Below are 24792 nucleotides of genomic sequence, written 5' to 3' on the forward strand. Positions count from 1 at the left end.
ATATATAAATTATTTAGACAGCATAGAATCCATTTGCCATTAAAATTCTTCTGTCAGAATCTAGTGAAACTTCAGGAACTGATATGTTGGATAAAGGAAGGGGAAATGGTTTCCCAAAGAAGAGAAGTTAAATGACTATAAGTCTTTAAATACTTGAAATACTATCACAAGAAACATGGTGTTGATTTATGCTTCACACCTCCCAAGGATAATATAAGTATTTCCTAACCACAAATAAAGAGCAAAATGGCTCACTTCCTGATTTGGAGTCGCTACTGTTGGTATTCAAGTAACGGTTGAACAACTATTAATCAGAGCCAGTTTGGAGATTCCTGTTCTGGCCAAGGAGTTGCCTTAGAAGACCTCCAAAGTTTCTCCAACTCTGAGTCTCTTAGGAAAAGGAATGACAAACATCACAGTGCCTGAATAAATCCACATTTGTACAATATTAGATTCAGTACATGGTGGAAAAATTAACAAGAATGTGTTGGCAAAGTTTCTGTAACAAGTTCTATACATGAATATTTTTCCAGAATTTTCCATGGAATTAATGTTATCAACATTACATTGCAGTGCATCTTGTAAAAACAGTATTATATTTTCAGCCTTTAAAAAGTATGTTTAAAGATTTTGCATAGAGGTTCAAATTGAAGTACCGTATATAAATGATAATTTATTAAATGAGATTGTATACAGTATATTGTACCTGACCGGATGGATGGATGGATTGATTGATTGATTGATTGATTGATTGATTGATTACATGTTATCCAAGTGGGGTCATCTCTTAGTAATCGTATACATATATTGACAGATGCCAATCTGTCCCTAATCTGATTCCTTAGACTTCAAACAGTGCACACATTGGCACTGTAACTGAGTCCATCAATCTTTTTTATCTGGGTACAGCTGATCCATTTTTAGAGGTATATCAATAGGAGTGTAATAATTTCCATGTACTATTAATTTTGTGGCTAAATTTTATAAATCTAGCTTTCTTGTTCTCAGATAAATATTCTTTTAAATGTAAGGAGAAACTTTTTGTTCTCACTTATCTTTATTTTAAACAACTGAGATTGAAGTTTCAGAAGTATTTTTTTTCTAAATGATTATACACTCTGTGTTTTTCATTGAAAATTTTAAAAATATCATCCAGATTATTTTTTTAACATAAGGGTGGTTGGGGGGGTTTAATAAGAAGCTTGAAACAAACAGAGAAATGTAGATATTTTCATAGTGCTTCACAATAAATTTTAAGTCATACCTGTAAAATGATAGTGGGGAGTTATTTCTGTGAAAACAACTGTTACAGGCTTGTGTAACTTAAGCTTTTTCATTTTATTCAAAAAGCTGATTAAAGTATTATTTTAGCATTATGAATGAACACAGCAACACTACAATTAATCTTTTACATAATGTTTTTAAGAGCAGATTAATTTAGCATGTTTTCACTGCTGCCATTTAACTTAGTTAATAGCTAGGAACTTTAAAAAGTAGGTTCTGCTACATTTTTAATCTTGAGTAGTAAATATCTTCAGCCACTAGCTGAATATTTAAGGATAAGGTTTTGATGACTAAAGCCCATAACAAGAAAGGCAATAACATCACACAGTTGGGCAAGATTGTGGTTTTATAGCAGGATTTTTTGTGGGTTTTGAACATTGCATTTCATAAATATTTCAGTGTGTTAAGCTAATGCAATAGCATTCATTGCTTTTATCTTATTCTTGCTGATAATTAGCAGAAAAATGCATCCTGAAAATATTATACCAGAAAATTCTTGTTCTGAATCATTGCATACTATTTTAATTAATAAATAAGATGGATTTGAGGGCTACATGCCAGCTACTAATTGTCCATCAAATTTGATGCCAGCTACTAAATATCCATCAATATTCTGGACATTTTAAATTGTTCTCAACAAATTATGGTTCTATTACTTATGTAGCATCTTCACATCTCTTTTAAATACCAAAAATAAAATTTTCTTATAATATGTAGACATTTATTTATTTATTTATTTATTTTTATTTATTTTGTCCAATACACAATGAGGGTTTTAGTGGGTATATATATATATATACACACATAGTAAAATACATGATAAAGGTTATAGAGGAGATACTCATAGTAAAATATATCTAAGAAAGAATAGAAAAGAAGATATAGTAATAGAACATATCAATGAAAGAATAGAAGAAGAGATATAGGAATAGAAGAAGTTTAGTCACAGCTAAGATAAAATTTTGACAATATTTCTAAATATACATTTGGGATATTAAACATACAGTACTTTATTGATAGAGCACATAACTTGCATACAGGAATTAAATCTTGGGTTAATTGATACAGTGGAGAAAGATGCCCCTTTCTAAACCTCTGAGGATATCTTTCCCATCAGTATAGACATGATTGGACTAGGTCAATTCAAACTTCAGTTATATATATGAGAGCTTTCTTTGTTTCTAAGCATCAATATTTTTATTTAATCATACCAATAGATTTTGAAGAAATCTGCTGCACATCTTTAATAAATATACACTGAATTATTTTGAAGTCATTATTTTGGTGCAGTATATACTTACTCTCTTAAAAAATACTTCAACATTCTCTTCTCAAAAATATTTATACTTTCTTCTTCAGAAGAAGAATCCGTGTGGTTCTTGTGAATCATATGCCTTGCAGAGGTCTTCATGTATTGTTCCTAATTCCTTTTTAGTGTAAAATTTGTTTCATCAATGATATTTGGTTCAAGAAAGAGAGTATATTATTAATAACATGTACTACCCTTCTTCCTTGTATGACATAATCTAAATTCTTCTAGTAGTGATGTGTCTGAAAAAGCTTCTTGCATCTTATTAAATATTGATACTGTATATATTAACATAGAGAACTACAGTATGGTGTAGTAATTAAGGCACCAATCTAGAAGCCAAGAGACTGTGAGTTCTGGTACCATGTTGGATACCAAGCCAGGTGGGTGACCATTGGCTTCTCACTTTCTCTCTGTCCTCTGGTGGAGGATAAGAGTTTTCTTATCCTTTCGTAAAACCTGGATAAGAAAACTGCAGGGAATTGTCCAGGAAGTCGCAAACAATTGGACAGGACTGAATGAGAGACAGAGTGCGCGTGCATGCACACACACACACACACACACACACACACACACACTGAATAGCAAGAAGTACAGGTATTTCTTACATTCCTAGTTTGCCTGTGTTTCATTCATCCAATTAGAAATGTGATTGTTTCTTTGAGAGCATTTCAGAGCAAGAATTGCCAATGAACTGTTGCCACTCAGGTGGATTTTTACTAACAATCGAAATTTCTGGAGAAGATTATAATTCTGTTTAAGGATTTTAGCTGTTTGTGTGTGTGTGTGCGTGTGTATGCGTGCGTGCGTGTGTGTGTGTCCACACAAAGTTGTTCTGCCAGCGTGTCCCAACCACCCGTAATTACAGGGTAATTAGTCCAGAAAGATACACACCACATGATAGAAGGAAAACCAAAAGTCTTTATCAACAGAAAAGCAGAAAAAACTCCCTTTTTAAATGTCAAAGGGATTTTCTGGTACACACAAGGCACAGGTTAAATGCAATCCAATTTCTCACCTAGTAACTGGGAAATTGAGTCCAAATTCCAAAATCCAGAAAGTCCACACACAATCCTGAACAGATAAACAGCAAAACCACGATCTTGACGAAACTATGAATCAGATAAACTTCCACAAAGCTAAATCAGCACGTTGCTCTTTTTATCTGTAGCACTAATTACAGCAGCCCCACCCAACCACAGGTGGCCTCACTTATCTCCTGTAATAATTCTTCAGTTGTTCTCTTCTGTTCTGTCTGGGTGCCCCCAGACTTCAACACCAACTGAAAAAAGCAGCCAGACACGCTGGTAAAAGCAAAGGCACTTTATAGTTGGAAAAACAAACACAGAGAAAAACCTGTTCTTCCCAACAGACAGGCTATGAGGCTTCACAGCAGAGTCATGACGGCCAGACAATACAGCAGACTTCTTGCTGGCACACACACCACTGTAGAGAATAAGACCCACGTCTTTCCCCCCAAGGTTTCAGCCTTCAGGGCCACAAGCCAGAGTCAGAAACGCCAAAGATCACAGCCAGGTCCCAGGACTCCCAAAGATAATACTCCACAATACAGGAAGGGTGGGTCTGCCTTTTCAGCCTTTCTGGGGAGAACCACACCCAAACCCAGCTGTTGCCTATTTAGGGCTGGAAATACCTGGCTAATTGTCCCCTTCGTTGTGCTGCTCTTCTCTGCCTGAGATCGATGATGGCTTGTGCATTTTCATCCAAGGACTCCAGGCTGCTTGCTGGGGAGAGCTCCACCCCGGGGGACTCAGGCTGTTCTCCCCCTCCCTCGGCCTGATATTCCTCCTCCCCGTCTGCCTGGGCCTCCTCCTCCTCCTCCTGTTCCTCATCCTCCCCCTCTGAGCATGGAGCCGGCAGAGGTTCAGCCGTTCCCTGAGGAGCCTCAGACGGAATCACAACCTCTTCTATGCAAATATTGTAAATATTTTGTCAGCTCTTTTTCTGGTTCATGCAGTACACAGGTTCTCAATGGAAGGCAGACTGGTTGCAATAGCTTTTTCTGGAGTCCTAACTGTACCTGTCTTGTCTGGTTGCTGTACCAAATCAGATACTTATAGAAGTACAGATGACAGATTCAAAAATTCCTCTGTAGAGCTGGATCAACAGCTCCTTGGGCAGTCTGAGCTTTCTGAGTTGATGCAGGAAATACATTCTTTGTTGTGCCTTTTTAATTATAGTTCTAATGTTACATGTCCATTCCAAGTCCTGGAAAATTATAAAAACCAGGAATTTTAAGGTCTCTACTCTTTGATATTGTAAGAGGCAGTAGAATATGTGGACTCTTCCCAAAATCAATACTCACCTCTTTCAAATGTGTTCAGCTCCAGATTGTTCCGGCTACACCATAGGGCCAGTTGTTTAACCTCCTGTTTGTATACATACACATATACAAACATATACAAACAGGACTCATCACAATCTCGAATGAGACCAATGACTTTTGTATCATCTGCAACCTTCAGTCCTTTAAGAGAGGAATCCTTCAAGATGCACTCATTGATATAGAGAGAAAAGCATAATGGAGAGAGCACATTAGCTGGGGAGCAGAAGCTCCTGTGCTAATGGTTTAAGTATTCAGTGTGATTTTACCTGCTGCTTTCTATCTTCTAGAAAGTTTATAATCCACCTACAAATGTGGTCAAGCACAGCTAGCAGAGTCACTTTGCAGAGAAGAGTTTCTGGAATGATGGCATTGAACGCCAAACTGAAGTCTACAAAAAGGTCCCTTTTGTGGGTCCTTGGCGATTCAGGATGTTGTAGATGTAGTGCAGTGCAATGTTAATAGCATCATCTGCCCATCTCTGTCCACAAATTGCAAGGAATCTAGCAGTGGGTCCATAATAATTTTCAGGTGGAACAACACTAATTTTTCAAAAGTTTTCATAGCTATTGATGTCAGAGCAACCAAACCAGAGCATTCAGAAACTTCAGATCGTGCAGAATGCAGCTGCGAGAGCAATCATGGGCTTCCCCAAATATGCCCATGTTACACCAACACTCTGCAGTCTGCATTGGTTGCCGATCAGTTTCCGGTCACAATTCAAAGTGTTGGTTATGACCTATAAAGCCCTTCATGGCACCGGACCAGATTATCTCCAGGACCGCCTTCTGCTGCACGAATCCCAGCGACCAGTTAGGTCCCACAGAGTGGGCTTTCTCCGGGTCCTGTCAACTAAAAAATGTTGTTTGGCGGGACCCAGGGGAAGAGCCTTCTCTGTGGCGGCCCCGGCCCTCTGGAACCAACTCCCCCCAGAGATTAGAATTGCCCCCACCCTCCTCGCCTTTTGTAAGCTTCTTAAAACCCACCTTTGCCGTCAGGCATGGGGGAACTGAGATACTCTTTCTCCATAGGCCTTTACAATTTATGCATGGTATGTTTGTATGTATGTTTGGTTTTATAATAAGGGGTTTTTTTTTAGTTGTTTTAATATTGGATTGTTACATGCTGTTTTTTATCACTTGTTAGCCGCCCCGAGTCTACAGAGAGGGGCAGCATACAAATCCAATTAATAATAATAATAATAATAATAATAATAATAATAATAATAATAATCTGTAGTCATTCAGCTCCTTGATGGAGGATTTCTTGGCCAGCGGGATGATAGTAGAGCATTTGAAGCAAGAAGGGGCATAAGACACCTCCATTTGTGTTTTTATTTTATTTTATTTATTTTAGTTTATTAAAGATGCAGGTGAAGATTACGGCCAGTTGATTAACATAGACTTTCAAGAAAGAAGGAATAAACTGTCTGGTTCTTTTCCAGTTTTTTCTGTGTAAAACCTCTTTTCCTAGGATCACTAGAGGAGGTGTTAAGTTCCTTATTTAATCAGAGCTCCCTTTTTAAGAAGCTAAACTTCTAATTTTACTTCATATTACGTTCAATACAGCAATCATGTAATTATTAGAAAAAAATACTAATAAATATTGCTGGTTTTCTTTTGACTTTTTTTGTCTGTAGATGGATTAGTTGACTGTATGGACCCTGACTGCTGTTTGCAGAGTTCCTGCCAAAACCAGCCTTACTGTCGAGGATTGCCTGACCCACAAGATATTATTAGCCAAAGTCAGCAATCACCATCTCAGCAAGCTGCTAAATCCTTTTATGATCGGATCAGTTTTCTTATAGGACCCGAAAGCACACATGTTATTCCTGGGGAAAGCCCATTCAATAAGAGGTGACTATCATTGTATTAAATAAAAAATAATGTCTTAAGGACTTTTTTTACATTTCTGATGTTCTATTCCCCTCCTTCCCCCCCCCCCCCCAAAGATAGTTGGAAACCTTCAGACTTTGAAGTCAAACTGTATGGCTATTATGCATAAAACTTCAGTCTGTTTACACACCTTTTTTAGTTTCTGGTGTTTATGTCCCAGTAGGACATTAGGGTTCTGCAAATCTTTACTCCCCAACTGATTTGAGTTAGCGCTGCTAGAAGTATATCATAGATGTGAAATACTTTTTAAGAGAAGGCAGTAATGTACTTTTAAAACAAAACTCATTACATAATATAAATTATAAATTATTTTAGTAACATTATGAACTCTATAATAGTACAGTGCATAAACCTGCATAGGCTTTATTCAGCAGTTGCACATTTCAAAATAAGCTGGTAACAGAAAGCAGGTATTCTATGCCTTCTGGCAAGAAGGTATTAATTTATACTAAGTCTTCTATCTGGAATAATTTAGCTGCATTAATCTGGCTTAACACATGACTCAGCTATTGATTAAAAGTATTAGATAAATATTTATTAACTCCCATAAATTCTGTATTTTGAATCTCCCAAAGATACAAACTTTCTTCCCTAAAGAGCATGCCTAAAAACAAACTAGCGAAACACTTGCCTTTGGAAAAGTGCAAAAGTTAGGTCTTGATTTCAAAACATCATTACTAATTTATTCATTTTACCCAATGACTCGGAATGCTTTCTTTGGTTGCAATTCAGAAAGCCTCATATTTTAAATCAGGGAATTGTACACAGTAGTAGCCATTTATATAATGTTCCCCTGTTGTAGCATATCCTATAAATTGAAAAAAATACATACATATGTTCATATGTACCACAAATTGAAATTTATAGAATTAATAATATTTTTATATAATAGCTCATAGTACTTGAAGAATGAAAAAAATCATTTATGTAGGGTGCATTGCTTCTTGAACTTTTCCCATTGGCTATTGATTTTGAAGTGTTGATTTTCTGATTGAATGAAATCTACTACCAAATGATTGTACTCATATTTGCAGTTAGAAAGAAAGATGCTGCAGTTGAAAACGCTAAAGCTCAAATTCTAATACATTCAACATGAAATTAACATTTCAAATTCAATAAATTAAATAGAGTAATCATACATAGGATTGCACTATAAATTACTGCATGTAACATTTTCATAAAAAGAAATATACAGATCTAAAAAGGTCCTGTAGCAACAAAATATAGTGGGAAGAGCTGTATTTACTTGATGCAACTTTTTGGTATTCAGATATTGCATGTTCACACACATCAAAGTATTAACAGAAAGAGTCACTATAAGTAAATAAGAATTTGAAATGACGTTGAAATTAAACTGCATTTAATACTATGAAATTAATATAATATAATGTAATGTTGGATAAAGTCTAATTTGTAAAATGTCTGAATGATCTAAATTTCTGTCTTTCTCCACAGTCTTGCATCTGTTATAAGGGGTCAAGTATTAACAGCAGATGGAACACCTCTAATTGGAGTTAATGTCTCTTTTTTACATTATCCTGATTTTGGTTATACAATCACTCGTCAAGATGGAATGTAAGCTTTTTCATGCACCTGAAATATGGCAGTTTTCATCCTTCTATCTCTATATCAGAATCTTTGCACGGATAGGTTATAGAATAGCTAACTGTCATAAGGTTGAAACTTGTTGGACTTTGATAAGTGACCACCAGGAGGAATCAAATTTATCAGCTACATTGGGAAGCAAAAACTCCTGGTTTGCACCAATATTAAACCAGTGCTAAGAAAATTACATATCGTATTTTTTAGAGTATAAGATGCACCTGAGTATAAGACGTACCTTAGTTTTTTTTGGGGGGGGGGAGAATAATAGGGGGAAAATCTGCCTACCAGGTATTCATCTGGCTAGCATCTTTAGTCTGTTCAGCTTCAGCACATTATTTTATCCCCTGGTTAGGGCTGAAAAAGCCTTTTTCAGAGGGAGTAGGAATGAAAACAAGCTTACAAAGACTTAGGGCAGGAAAAACTGCTTCAGAAGGAGTAGGAATAAAAAATAATGGTGCAAGCCAAGAAGATTGTTAGCACCGTGTTAGGGCTGAAAAAGCCTTTTTCAGAGGGAGTAGGAATGAAAACAAGCCTGCAAAGACTTAGGGCAGGAAAAAACTTTCTCCAGGGGGAGAAGGTAGCCAGGAAGATATTTAACACCTAGTTAGGACTGGGGGGAAAAACCCTACATTCGGAGTATAAGATGCACCTAAATTTTCAGCCTCTTTTGGGAAGGCTGTCTCATACTCTGAAAAATACAGTAATTTTTTTTTCTGAATTCACAAGGAGTTGTGCTTAACATAGAAGAGTTATTACCATTAGATCTTAATTGGTATATATCAGTTGGAAAACTATAAATTTAAGATGTATTACTAAATAATTATCTGGTTTACCTAGGTTTGACTTGGTGGCAAATGGTGGTGCATCATTAACTTTAGTGTTTGAACGATCACCATTCCTTACTCAGTACCATACAGTCTGGATTCCATGGAACGTCTTCTATGTCATGGATACCCTTGTCATGAAGAAGGAGGAGAATGACATTCCTAGCTGTGATCTGAGTGGATTTGTGAAACCAAATCCCGTAATTGTATCATCCCCTTTATCTACCTTGTTCAGGATCTCTCCCGAAGACAGCCCTATTATTCCTGAGACACAGGTAATGTGCCATTTAACTATAAAAATCTCTGCATACAAATAATTGAAATGTATATTTAAGTCATTAAAATAACAATTAAAAAACTATAATATAAAATTTGTATTGGTCTTACTAGCGTACTGGTTTAAAAGTTTCAACTTTATCAATTCCTAAGCATTAGTCAATAGTGAGATAATGTCTTAGACTTTCTATAGTTCATTCTGATCCCTTGAAATCTCATTAGTTGCATTTTAGAGTTGTGTGATCCCATTTCACTCCTGACACTTTGTCTTACCATTTTCTGACCAAAAAATTATGTGACACTTAATAGTTAATTTGCCTAAAAGAAATCTTGCTTGTCAAACATCCAATAAGCTGCAGGAAAAGAATTAATGAATGTAAATGTCTTTTTTTTTTACTCTTCTATGTTATTCCTAGAACATCTGCCTATAAGAAAAACTAATTTGAGTAAGTATACTTATTGGAGAAGAGTTACCTCACATCATTTTTCAAAATATTGAAAAAATATGGATGAGGATAGTTTAGAGTCCCCATATGTAGAAAAGGTTTCATTCTTGGTTTTCTGGCAAACAGTTTTTGCCACTATTTTGTTGTTTGTTTATGGGGTTTTTTATTGAATAGGATACACTTATATATTCAGCACCATTTAATATCCAACTACTTACCTATTCACATTTGCCCGTTTTATAACTTGATATTCAATTCACACCTATGTACATGTATTCACAAAAATGCTTTTGAACCTCCTCTTGACTATACATAAACACAAAGATAAGTGAATCATCATTCTGCCTTAATTCTTGCTAATGTAAGTCCTTGCCTCATTGTTTCCATGGTGTTTATTGTAAAGACAAACCAACATTTCAAAAATAAGTTTGTGAAAATGTGTTAAAATTTAGGGAAATTTAATGACAATAGTCTGTTAAAAGCTTCTTTATCACTATCCAGTCTATTTGTATCTTCATTTTTAAAAAAGCCTCAAAATTAAAATGGAAGTACAGTACATGAAAAAATAATGTCTGGTGAAATTTAAAAACAACGATTAAACAATTACCTGCCCATGATATAGTTATAGCCAATGTTGCGTCTGTGTGTGGTCTGCAGATCTTAAGCAACTTGCTTGTAATCCTTTCAGTTGTTTGGCTCAAGTGTTATTTCCACTCTTTCCAAAGATAGAACAGTAGCTTTTGGCAATGTAAAAACTGCCAGTAACTAATGAGTGACCTTTTTTTCCTCAATACAAATTATTTTAAAAAGTTTTTTTTCTAGCTACTTATGCTCCTGAAAAAAACATATTAAATTTATAGCCTTTCAAAGCTGTTTATTGGTGAAGTAACATAACAGAATTAATCTGTTGCAAAGTTTAGTTTTGATTTGTTCTCAAGAAGCTGGCTAGTAAAATACCAGCACATTTTATTTATTTTTCACATTTCTGAACTATCCATCTCCCTCAATAAGCAATAATTATCTCATACCGAATTACTTGAAAGTCATTTCATCAATTATATTAAACAATTTTTTAATGGGATCCCATCCTGATTAGACTTCTTTCAGAATCTTTTACAGGTAGACCTCAACTTACAACCATGACAGAGATTACAATGACCATTGCAAAGAAAAGCAGTTCTCAAATGATTTGCACCTGATTTTATGACCTTTTGTGCCATAGTTAAGCGAATCACTGCAGTTGTTACCAAATCAGGCAATCAGCTTTCCCATTGACTTTGCTTGTCAGAAGCTGGCTGGGAAGGTCACAAATAACATATGACCCCAGGATGCTGCAACGGTTGTAAATAAATGCAAGTTGACAATTCTGATCACATGGTTGTAGGGTTATTGTGATGATTGTAACCAGGTGGTCTGATTGATTATAAGACACTTTTTTTCAGTGCTATTGTAAATTTGAGCAGTTGTTAAATGAATGGGTTATATAACAGCACTGAAAAAATGTGACTTACAAACATTTTGCACAATTACAACCTTTGCATCATCCCCATGATTATATGATCAAAATTCAGATGCTTGACAACAAATTCATATTTATGACCATTGCCATGTCCCAAGGTCATGTGATCACCTTTTGCAACATTCTAACAAGCAAAATCAATAGAAAATCCAGATTAATTTATCAATTACACTTACAACTATGGCAAGAAAGGTAATAAAACAGAGCAAAATTCACTTAACAAATGTCTTACTTAACAAATTTTGGGGTCAGTTGGGATCATAAGTTGAAGACTACCCATATATAGTTTCGCCTCCAATTTATTTCTTACATTCATTTTCTTTCTTTAGCAGGTTAATTCTGAATTCATGTCACATATTTTTCTATGGAAAAGGTAGTACATAAAATTATGTAATAATTGCCATTTTAAGTATGAATAAGAAATTGCTCTATCTATAAGTTGGAACCATGCCTGCTTGTCCTTAAAGCAATCTGATTGAGGAAGAGAAACATTAGCCATGACCTTTTTGTTTCAAATGGTCTAAGTGAATCTATCCAACTTCTCTGATTGGTATATTAAGTAAATGAAAAGCAGTTATGAAGACTTTATGAAAAGATGTGTGAATGATTTTTCTCCTGTGCGCTGCTTGAGAGTCCAAGTATGGGACTTCTGCCGTTGCTAAGGGACTGAGTTACAAATAGTCATGGTCATGCCTCTCTTGTTCCATTGGCTTTGATCTGCTTCAGTTCTTTTAACTCAGTTGAGAAAGGGACACAAATAATTTCTCCTCAGTTCCTTAATAACAACTAAAGTATTTGGACTCTCAGTTTGAGTAGCAGCCGTGTTAGACAAGGACTACACTGAGTTGTGCTTTTTAATCAGCTATGAGGCACTGGGAGTGGCTTGCTTCCTTGCTGCATTAATTGCCAAGAGTGATGAGATAGCTTGCAAAGCGACACTGGGAGTGCCAGCTTGGAATCCCTACCCTCCGTGGGCTATACTCTACTATTACTTTAGCCAGCGACAGTCTCTGCCCTCAGTGATATTATTGTTATTTGCTCGGCTGTTTCTGCTATCTGAGGAAGCCTCCCAACCATAAATTGCTTAGTGGAGCTGCGGAGAGAGATCAGCTCGCTAGCGTTCACCATTTTGCATGCCAAAACTTAATGCCAGAACGAATGACCCGAAGTGGCTATTGCTAGCTGGCTGAGTGATGGGAGGAGTCTCGCTATTGCGGATGCCGTTTACGCTCAGAATGGTGACTATTGGGCAGCAGCTCCAATCTGAAAGCCTCTGTCTTGCACAGAGATCCTTTTGCTAGCAGTGAGTGTGTAGCTCCCCAGAATTCTGGGTGACAAACACCACCCTTTGCATTTCCAAATATTTTTTACAAGACTTTTCAGGAGTCCCTACTCCATTTTGTCTGGCTATCTCTATAATTTAAACTGAGTTACAGGAATTAATATCCTCACGGATATTACTCCATTGGAGAGCTGCAGTAGAACACCTGGTCTCAGGTATCATCATTGCTGTAAACCAAAGCCAGATTACTCTCTGCATTGACATTTATCCAGAACAAAGGTCCTCCTGGTTGCCAGACCATCTACATCTGCAGGAGAGATGCCAACTACTTCGGCTGGTGGTTAGATGGAAGGGACCCTGTCCAAGGGAATTCCGGAAACAATCTAAGGCCAAAAGATCCAGTACATGCACTCACCTGCCTTTAAGGATGCTGAGCACTGCTTCAGAGCTCTTGAAAAGGAATTTGCCAAAGCCCAGCATCAACTGAAATTGGCCAAAACAGCTACAGTAACCTGGCAAGAGGAGGTCCAGAATCTACAAGTTTCTTCCCCTGGGGCTGTGCAAGATTGGTCCCCTGACCACGCTCTCGGTCATCAGGACACAGGGGTTCCTGGTATGTTTGTAGAGCCTCAGGAAATGGCAGATCAGGGTACCTGATCAATTCCACACCTATTTATGAAAACCTTTCTTGTGGTGCTTATTGTAGCAATAGATTGCAGCAATACAATAGCAGTGGAGACAAGATGCATACTGTATGTGACATTAAAATACAAGACATATCAAGCACTGTAATAAGGAGCTGCCCTTTATTATTATAACTATACTTTTCTAATGAGACTGGGCTTCTGGAGCATTACTTGGGGTCAAGATACAATGCTGATTATCATGAAAATACTACCCAAGCCTGTGTTGAGGGAGTAACTTCATCCAATGAAGTTGCCTGCATGTAAAAGTTAAACAAGAGATATGAGAGCATCAACCCTAGAAGACTGCCTTCTCTATTGTGGTCCCAACCCTCTGCAATAGAAACTGAAATTTATGTGCTTCTTACTATGATGGCATTTCAGAAGGGTTTGAAATTATGGTTTTTCTCCATATTTTAGAGTAGGATATTTGTGGAGCCTGTTGGTTATGTTTTCAATTTGGGGAGAGGCAGATATGGCGGGAGCCACGGAGCTAGCCGTTCCAGGAGAAGGAGGGAATCACTGCTTAATAACGATCCCTTGTTCCGGCTCCGTGAGCTCAACCCAGAATACTGGTGACGAGTGTAATTCTGGCCCTGGGCTCAAGCTGCTGCTACTCAATGCCAGGTCGGTGGTAAATAAAGCTCTCCTCATCCGGGATTTGATCCTGGATGAGGAGGCCGACCTGGCATGTGTAACTGAAACCTGGCTGGGCCCGGAGGGAGGAGTTCCTCTCTCTGAAATTTGCCCAGACGGGTTTCAGATATGGCATCAGCCTCAACCCCAGGGAAGGTGGGGGAGGAGTGGCTATTATAGCCAGGAAGAGCCTTTGCCTGCATAGACTTGTTGCTCCAGAGATTGCGGGTTACGAGTCCCTCCTGGTGAAGTTGGACTTAGGGGTTCAGGTGGGCTTGTTTCTCATGTACCTGCCTCCCAGCTGCGTGTCACAAGCCCTGCCTGTGCTACTCGAGGAGGTAGCCAGGTTGGCGGTGGGGTTCCCCAGACTTATTGTCTTGGGAGACTTTAACCTGCCGTCACTCGGCGAAACCTCTGGACTGGAACAGGAGTTCATGGCCACCATGACAGCCATGGACCTGACCCAAGTAGTACAGGGTCCGACTCACGAGGGAGGGCACGCACCTGACATGGTATTCCTCTCTCAGCAATTGAGTAATGGTCTGAGACTAAGGGGCTTAGAAGTGTTGCCTTTGTCATGGTCAGACCATTTCCTATTGCTCCGGGAGTTGAAACGCCCTTGCAGAGTAGTGCCGAGGATTTTAACAAGGTTTTCGCTGATAAAATCACTTGGATCCGGGTGGACCTCGACTCCAATTGGGAAACAGAGTCGACTGACAACGAGTCAGTCGACGTGACTGGGGCTCGTACTTGTCCATCTGTCTGGGAGGAGTTTGATCTGGTGATACCTGATGAAGCGGACAAGGCCATTGGAGCTGTGAGTTCCGCCACCTGTTTGCTGGATCTGTGTCCCTCCTGGCTGGTTTCGGCCAGCAGGGAGTTGACACGGAGCTGGGTCCAGGAGATTGTCAACGCTTCTCTGGGGAGGGGGTCCTTCCCAGATCCCTACAAGGAGGCACTTGTGCGCCCCCTCCTCAAGAAGCCTTCCCTGGACCCAGCCATTCTTAACAACTATCTCCCAGTCTCCAACCTTCCCTTCATGGGGAAGGTTGTTGAGAAGGTGGTGGCACTCCAGCTCCAGCAGTCCTTAAAAGAAGCCGATTATCTAGGCGCTCAACAGTCAGGATTCAAGCCCGGCTACAGCATGGAAACTGCTTTGGTCGCTCTGATGAATGATCTCTGGCAGGTCCAGGACAGGGGTTTATCCTCTGTTCTGGTGCTTCTTGACCTCTCAGCGGCTTTCGATACCATGGTATCCTTCTGTGCCAGCTGGAGGGGTTGGGAGGCACTGTTCTCCAGTGTTTCTCCTCCTACCTCTCCGGTCAGTTGCAGTCGGTGTTAGTGGGGGGTCAGAGGTCGACCTCTAGGTTGCTCCCTTGTGGGGTACCTCAGGGGTCGGTCCTCTCCCCTCTACTATTTAATATCTACATGAAACCGCTGGGTGAGATCATCCAAGGGCATGGGGTGAGGTATCATCAATATGCAGATGATACCCAGCTTTACATCTCCACCTTGTCCAGTCAGTGAAGCAGTGGAAGTGATGTGCCGGTGCCTGGAGGCTGTTGGGGTCTGGATGGGTGTCAACAGACTCAAACTAAACCCTGATAAGACGGAGTGGCTGTGGGTTTTGCCTCCCTTCCATCTGTCCATCCATTTCCCTGGGGGGGGGGATCACTAACCCCCTCAGAGAGAGTCCACAACTTGAGCGTCCTCCTCGATCCAAAGCTCACATTAGAGAAACATCTTTCAGCTGTGGCGAGGGGGGGCGTTTGCCCAGGTTCACCTGGTGCACCAGTTGCAGCCCTATCTGGACCAGGAGTCACTGCTCACTGTTACTCATGCCCTCATCACCTCGAGGCTCGACTACTGTAATGCTCTCTACATGGGGCTACCTTTGAAAAGTGTTCGGAAACTTCAGATCGTGCAGAATGCAGCTGCGAGAGCAATCATGGGCTTCCCAAAATATGCCCATGTCACACCAACACTCTGCAGTCTGCATTGGTTGCCGATGAGTTTCCGGTCACAATTCAAAGTATTGGTTATGACCTATAAAGCCCTTCATGGCACCGGACCAGATTATCTACGGGACTGCCTTCTGCCATACAAATCCCAGCGACTAAACAATGTTGTTTGGTGGGACCCAGGGGAAGTGCCTTCTCTGTGGCGACCCCGGCTCTCTGGAACCAACTCCCCCCAGAGATTAGAATTGCCCCCACCGTCCTCACCTTTTGTAAGCTCCTTAAAACCCACCTCTGCTGTCAGGCATGGGGGAACTAAGATATTCTTTCCCCCTAGGCCTCTACAATTTATGCATTGTATGTTTGTATGTATGTTTGGTTGGCTTTATAAATAAGGGGTTTTTAGTTGTTTTAGTTTTGGATTGTTACATGCTGTTTTTATCACTGTTGTTAGCCGCCCTGAGTCCACGGATAGGGGTGGCATACAAATCCAATAAATAAATAAATTTGACAGAATGTGCTGGTCTGGAAGCCCCACATCTTCTTTCTACTAGTTTCTTTTATTTTTTCTAGTTATTATTATTGTGGTTATTATTATTATTATTAATAATAATAATAATATTATTATTAATATTATTAATATTATTAATAATAATAATAATTATTAATAATAATAATAATAATAATAATAATAATAATAATAATAATAATAATAATTAGATTTGTATGCTGCTTTTCTCCGAAAACTTGTGGCGGCTCACAGAATAAATATAGAAACAAAGTACTGTATACAAAACAAATCTAATACATTAAAAAACTACAGCTAATAACTCTATATATTATTCAATCGGACAATCCAATCATACCATGCATCATATTTATTGGTCAGGAGGGCAAGATCTAATTGCCCCAGGCCTGGCGACATAGGTGAGTCTTAAGACTCTTGCAGAAGGCGAGGAGGGTGGGGGCGGTATGAATCTCTGGGAGGAGCTGATTCCAGAGGGCTGGGCCCCCCACAGAGAAGGCTCTTCCCCTAGGTTCCGCCAAACAACATTGTCTGGTTGACAGGACCTGGAGAAGGCCTGGGATTTATGTGGCAGAAGGTGGTCCCGTAAGTAATGTGGTCCGATGCCATGTATGGCTTTGTAGGCCATTACCAACACTTTGAATTGTGTCTGGAAACCAATCAGCAACCAGTGCTGTCCGCAGAGTGTTGGAGAGACATGGGTATATCCAGGAAGACCCATGACCGCTCACGCGACTGCATTTTGGACAATTTGAAGTTTCCGAACAGTCTTCAAAGGTAGCCCCATTGCAGTAGTTGAACCTCGAGGTGATAAGAGCATGAGTGACCTTGAGCAAGGACTCCCTAGCCAGATAGGGCCGCAAATGGTGCACCAGGTGAACCTGGGCAAACGCCCCCCTCGCCACAGCCCAAAGGTGATGTTCTAGAGTCTGCTGTGGATGTTTTCATATAAGCCCTTAGTGTCAGTTTGTAGTTGGACAGCCCCTGTATTTCATATATAAATAAAATAAAGCTCTGAGGCAACCTATAAATCACAAGCTTTGCAGTCACTCATCTCTTCTATCATCACCAATTGGAAAGAACCATAGTTCTCTAAAGATTAAGAGGTCAGAGAAATAAGCATTTTTATTGCACCCACTGTTGTGGAAACAGATTTCAAATGGTCCCTGAAAATGCTCCCAATCCATGTTTGATATCATTCAAAAGGGAAGTTTCTCCCTTTGCTCATCAATCTTATATTGGATTTCTTGTTGTGGAAGATGACCGTGTTCCATTAATAGGACCCATGTACCCCAAAGCATATATGGATCTGAGTAGTAGAGTAATATTTATATAGCATATTTCCTCCAAAGGGAATGCATATACTTTCCACCCTCAAGAGCAGATATTTCTTTTTACTTTGATGATTCTAATGCTCGGTCTAAATCCAGCCTTTTTGGGGGGAAGGGGATTCTGGTGTTTAATAATTAATAATATGTGGGCCTAACAAAGCTATATCCCAGTTGCTATTTTAAAAAATTCTTGCAACTCTGAAAAGTATAGGGGTTTTTTTCCAGAAGCTAACCAACTTGATTTGATACTTACAGTTCTCTCTTTAGGAAAAGGTTCATCTTAATGAGGAATTCTGGTAGCTTTATAGCTGAAATTTAAACTTCTAATTTGCAGTGGGGGGTTTCAACTGAGTTGGGAGTTCTCTTGAATAAACTAGTTGACCCTATTGCCTTGTTGTTTGCATGATCTTTTTATGAAAGGAAAGTGTTTTTAAAAATTTAAAACATTTCTAATATCAATGAATATTGATCAAAATACATATAAGCTTCCCTAAGCAACATTTTAAACATTTTCATGTTAGTAACAGCCATATAAAATATAATTATAACATTTGGAGCTAAATTCTATAGGAGTTAAAGACGTTGTATTTGTACTTTAAAATAAGGTAGTTTCTCTTTTACCAAGCTTTACCTACAATACAAGGAATCTTGTCTTACTTTTTATTTTTTTAAGTATTACTTATTAAATTCTATATTTTTTTAAAAGATTACATTTCTATAAATGAATACTTCTCTTTTAAGCTTTTTACCCCTTTATGCTTAATCTTGCTTTAGTCTTCCGCTGTAATGTGGGAATAACCTTGAGAGATAAAGGGAAGACATGCTGCATAGGGAATAATCATACATAAGGAAGAGAAACCAGCAAGTTCTTAACAGTCAGAAAAATAAATCTAGGAAGGACTCACCATAATTGATCAGTTTGTTCAAAGTGACAATGGGAGATTTGTACTTTCAGATTTGCAATTCTACTAATGTAGCCATAAAATAAAGTAGAATTAGCTCATCTGTTTATATTTCCTGACTAGTTTACTTGGGAGGATTGACTACTGTAGTACTCTTCTTAATTTATTTTACAATGAGCATTTGATTTTTTTAAAAAAAAATTACAAAATGACTCGCAATCAAATAAAAGTGGATTATAAAACTTCCTACTCTAGGCATTACTGATTTCATTTTTATATCTATATACATACTGACTTGATCAAACAACAAACAATTATTCTGAAAACACCAGAAGTCATACTGGCAATAGATAACATGAGTGCAGAGGCCAGTCCATGGTTAAAAGTATAAATCACAGATGCCACTACAGTGACATCATCAATCCCTCCAAAATCATAGCCAAAGTAAGTCCAAGAATCAATGAATTCACAAAGATATTAAAAGGATAAAACCAATATATCAGCAATATATAATATACTAACATACCATATTTATTAGATGTAGATAGAAGTAAAACTAAAGGCCAGTTTGGTATAGCACTTTAACTCTATAAAACCGAGAGCTCTAGTTATTTCTTAAGCATGGTGCCAGTTGGTTAGCTTTAGACCAATCGCTGTCTGTCTACACTAGGAAAAAGATAATGGCCAACCAAGAAAATTGGGTAAACTTGTCCAATCATCAGGAGTCAAAACTGACTTGAAAGTTGAAAACATATATGCATGTGCACAAACACACACACACACACATGTGCATTAAAAGCCGGGGGGGGGGAATAATTGAGTTGGGCTTAGCTTCTGGGGTTCCTAGAAATGTACCAAAAGCCATAGCTCAGAATACTGAAGTAATGGTTTACTTAAATGGATACAAGACAATTTATATGAAATCACATTATTAAAGTTATGTTCTTTTCTGGCAAAAATAATTGGAAATTGCCAGCACAGTCTTCTTCCAATAGGTTGTGATATTGATCATATAATCTAGACAAATATTAGTTTAACTTTCATGTTGATTAGTCATCATTAATTATTGAAGACATACTATGCCAAACAGGTAAGTTAAATTTTCCATAAACTTTCAGTCCAGGTTAGTTTAAAAGAAAAAAGTTTTAAGTTTAATTAAATGCAGTCTCAAATTTCATCAACATTTGTATAATATGAATTATTTTCAATACTGCTATATTTGCTACGGTTCCATAGAGAATATTTTTCTAAAAGCACTTGCACTTGTACATCTTGATAAAACTATTAAATTGTATTTCAAAATTCCAGTAAAACTGGATAGTACATCATATAAAACTGAATAGTATATTACTATTTTCAAATGATTCCTATAAAGCTAGGTTTACAGCTAAGTAATTATCCAATTATGTGCACTAAACAAATAGCAAACTTAGGTTAATTTGTCATTTTTATTTTTATTTTCATATTTTAGGTGCTCCATGAAGAAACTGCAATACCAGGAACTGATCTGAAATTATCATACTTAAGCTCCCGTGCGGCGGGGTATAAATCTGTACTTAAGATCACAATGACACAGTCTGTGATACCATTTAATTTAATGAAAGTTCATCTCATGGTGGCAGTAGTAGGAAGACTTTTCCAAAAATGGTTCCCTGCATCTCCAAATTTGGCTTATACGTTTATATGGGATAAAACTGATGCATATAATCAAAAGGTCTATGGTTTATCTGAAGCTGTTGGTAGGTTTTGTTTGTAACTTATCAGGTTCTTTTGAATACACGAATAATTAGGTAGCAAAAATTATATTCAATAGTATAATTCATGGTGGATACATTCTATAGAAAAAAACCAAAATTATGCTGTAAGTTAAATACTATTGCAGTCTGTTATACAAATAAAATGTAATTTTTACACATAAATATAAAAATATAAAAAGAATAATCATTAATTTTGCAGTTATTGTATTGATTGTGATAAACTGTTATTTTTACATTGCGGGAAAGTAATAGTTAGAAATAATTGCATTGAGTAGATCATTTCTAATGCTAACTTACATGAAGAAACATACATTTGCTTTTGTAGAAAAAGCCTTATGCAGCCATGGTGTTTTCAAAACTGCCTGAAATTTGCTATTGAGCATCTGATACTTCACAACACATGGAGTAATAAACTTATTTCAAGGGAACAACAGTATATCAATATACGAGAGCTTCTACTTTTAATTATTCAGTACATTAAATCTTCAAATACTGTACTAGAAATAATTACTAATTAAATGTCCGAACTTGAAAATAAGCAAACCAAGATGTCTGAATATGCAAATAAACAATTATTTACATATTTATTTATTCATTCATTCTATTTATACTATTCCTTCCCTTCAGGAGCTAACAATAGACTATATAATGCTCCTTTCTCCACAGTGTTCTTTTAATAATAATAGTGTGATAGGTTGGGCTAAACAATCCTTATCAATCCTTATCACATTCCTTAGATAAAATGTCCAATGACTATCCACAGCTGGATCCTTCTAGTCCTAATCTATCATTTTAATTTACACAGTACACAATTATTCTACACAAATAATAGATGTGAAAAAAGTTTTATTTAAAGTTATTCTAGGATAAAATTATATTGAGGTCTTTCTGAAGTAAGACACAGGAGATGACAAACAGTAAAAATGTGTATCCATATTGATTTCCTAAATAAAATTTATACGATCATAGTTACCTCTGTTGGTAGACCAAATCAGTGAATGAAATAGACAATATTTAAAACTACATAATTCACTGTACCAATTAATATTGACACAATTTTCAGAGGAATGGCAATTATAGAATTACAAGAAAACCAACTAAATGTTTGAAACTAAATGTTTCAAACACAGTTACTTTGGTCAGAATTTTTAGGATCTGTTTTACCATGTGTAGTGTCAGAGGTCCGACCGATGTCATAATTAAATCATGAGCCTTCAAATCCAACTTCATCCATGGAAACTTACTTGGTGAATTTAGGCCAGGTGCTCATAGCGTAACCTAAATATAAAATGGCGGGGAAATAGCAGAGAATATGCTACTTTGAGTTCATGGAGGAAATGTAAAATATAAATCTAGCAAATGGATAAATACTATATTCCATAATACCTTTTGCCATACAAACTATATTGGTTTTCTTATAATCTTTTTGTTATGTTTTTATTGAATTTTATTAATGAGAATAGTAATTGTGATCTTTGTATCTATGAATGATTAACTCTTTATTCTTGATTGGATTCTGAATCAAGGATCAGTGACCTTTTCAAATCATTTAATTTTTTTAATTTAATTTCAAAATCTTTAATTTCAGAATTTGGCTACCACATTGCCAGCCTTTGTTTGGATTTCTATTTTACTATATTGTATTGTTAGTGCTTTAACAGATATTTGTTTAAATGTCAAGATTTAAACATTAAAATTAATCAGATAAAATAATTAAAAGCCTTCACAGTCACACTATATTAATCACTGTAAAATGAAAATAAATTAATCATGACTATATTGAATTGCATTGCAATTGTTTACAGTAAAATAATTATTGTATTATTTATTTCAGTATCTGTTGGTTATGAGTATGAATCTTGTTTGGATCTAACTTTGTGGGAAAAACGGACAGCCATTCTACAAGGTTATGAACTGGATGCCTCCAACATGGGTGGATGGACACTGGACAAACACCATGTGTTAGATGTTCAAAATGGTGAATATTATTAATCTTATAATGTTATATAGTGCATCTTAATTGAAAGGCATAAAATTGCACCTTACAAAAAAAGTGTATAGGCATTCTCTTGGAGAATGCTCTTATTTTTTCCAATAATGTGATTAATTCATTACTTTAAAACACAGAAGCATAAATTCAGAAATTACAATTCTCCTTTATTTTAAAATTCAAATATACATGCATACCGTAACCCTCATAAACAACATGACAATATTTCCCTTCTCATAATACATATGAAAATACTGTATTGCACTTTTCTGCCTCTCCAAATCAATTAATTTCAATGCAATATAGAGTACACTTTCACTCTTTTATCTGATTCTGTCTTTCCAGATATACGTTATGTAATGTATACAAACAAGCAAACAAACTATGTATCTTTATGAGAGGAGGGAGAGGAAAAAATGAAATAAATCATAAAAGGTTGATTAGGGAATACAGTATCTCCTTTAGAAAATATCTCTGTGAGCACAAAACTAAACACCTGCTTGATGGTCTATCTATCTATCTATATCTATCTATCTATCTATCTATCTATCTATCTATCTATCTATCTATCTATCTATCTATCTATCTATCTTTCTTCTATGCCACCCATAAAGCCTCCTGATGTGCATAAAGCCTCCTGATCCAGAAAGGGCTGCAACTAGTATACCAGACGAACCTGGGCAAAGGTCCTCCTGGCCACAGCCGAGAGATGGTGATCAAGACTCAGCTGTGGATCCAGGAGTACACTCAAGCTGTGGACTCTGTCTGAGGGGGTCAGTGTTTCGCGCCCCCCCCCCCCCAGAACAATGGATGGACAGATAGAATAGTCCTTAGGAGGAAATGCCCATAGCCACTCAGTCTTGTCTCGATTGAGCTTGAGTCTGTTGGCTCCCATCCAGACCCTTATAGCTTCCAGACACTGGCACATCACATCCACCCCTTCACTGAATTGAAATGGGGTGGACATGTATAGCTGAGTATCTGATGATACCTCACCCCATGTCCTCGGATGATCTCACCCACTGGCTTCATGTAAATGTTAAATAGTAGGGGGGAGAGGACAGACCCCTGCTGCACCCAAGTTGCAGGGTTTTTCTGAGGGGATCAAAGTTTCCCCTTATTCTGCTTGCGGACTTCCGATAAATTCCAATTCCCGGAAAATCACACCTCTTAGTAATAAAACTCATTCTTTATTTCAATCAAGCAGGATACATGAATGCAATGCATAGTTTTAGAAGTAACATAAAAGCATAATTCTATCTCAGCAAAACTAGTTTCGACTCTGGATCTGAGAAGCGTGCCAAACTCAATCCTTATCACATTCCTTAGATCAGTGTTTCCCAACCTTTTTTGAGCCGCGGCACATTATTCATATTTTCAAAATCCTGGGGAACACTGAACGGGGGTGGGGGGGTGGGGGGGTGGCTAAAGAAATGTTTTGACAAAAAAAAATCTTCCTCCATTTCGCTCTATTTCTCCCTCACTCTTTCTCTCTCTTCCTTCCTTCCCTTCTTTCTCTCTCTCCATCCCTCTTTCTTTTTTCCTCTCTTTTTTGCTCTCTTTCTCTCTCCCTCCTTCCCTCCCTATATGTCTTTCTCTCTCCCTTGCTCTCTCTGCCTCTCTTGCTATCTCTCTTTCATTCTCTCTCTTTCTTTCTTTCTTTCTTTCTCTCTTTCTCTCTCTCTCTCTTTCTCTGTCTCCTTCTCTCTCTCTTGCTAGCTCTCTTTCTCTCTCTTTCTCTTTCTCTGTCTCTCTCTCTCTCTGCCTCTCTTGCTATGTCTCTCTTGCTCTGTCTCTCTTTCTCTCTCTTCCTTTCTTCTCTGCGGAGGCCGGCAAAGGTTTTTCTTATTTTAAATGTTCCGGGTGGCAGGGGGATGCGGAGCCCGCACGCACACACCCCCGACATTCCAAATTCTGCCTCAGCTGTGAGAAGAACGCCTGCCCCGCCTGTCCTGCAGCCCTTTCGCTGACAGCCTGGGACAAAAGCGCTCGGTGAAGGGACTGCAAGAGGGACCGGGCGGGCATTAGCAGCCGGATGAGGAGGACGAGAAGCCGCTGCAGCCACCCCCAATCCCCCCCCTTCCCTGGGTGCCTTCCAAAGGCCCCTGGAAAAAGGCAGGAGGTAGCAACAAGGCGCGAGGACAAGCAGGCAGCTTGGCGGAGGGGAAGCGCTGAGGGGCTCTCCTCCTTCCCCACCCCCGCGCTTCTCTCCCGCCCTGGCTTTT

The 24792-nt window shown here is 38.0% G+C and overlaps 1 protein-coding gene across 1 annotated transcript in view; it reads left to right on the top strand.

The window, feature by feature from the left end:
* TENM3 (teneurin transmembrane protein 3) overlaps positions 1 to 24792 on the top strand; it is a 1937374-nt gene that overhangs the window by 1862170 nt on the left and 50412 nt on the right. The window contains exons 24-28 of the mRNA XM_070757504.1: positions 6577 to 6793; positions 8288 to 8407; positions 9275 to 9536; positions 20292 to 20559; positions 22412 to 22555. Coding sequence (XP_070613605.1) covers positions 6577 to 6793; positions 8288 to 8407; positions 9275 to 9536; positions 20292 to 20559; positions 22412 to 22555 — 1011 coding nt within the window. The remainder of the gene's footprint in view (positions 1 to 6576; positions 6794 to 8287; positions 8408 to 9274; positions 9537 to 20291; positions 20560 to 22411; positions 22556 to 24792) is intronic.

The sequence above is a fragment of the Erythrolamprus reginae genome, chromosome 7 (genome assembly GCF_031021105.1).
Source record: "Erythrolamprus reginae isolate rEryReg1 chromosome 7, rEryReg1.hap1, whole genome shotgun sequence".
NCBI lineage: Eukaryota > Metazoa > Chordata > Lepidosauria > Squamata > Dipsadidae > Erythrolamprus > Erythrolamprus reginae.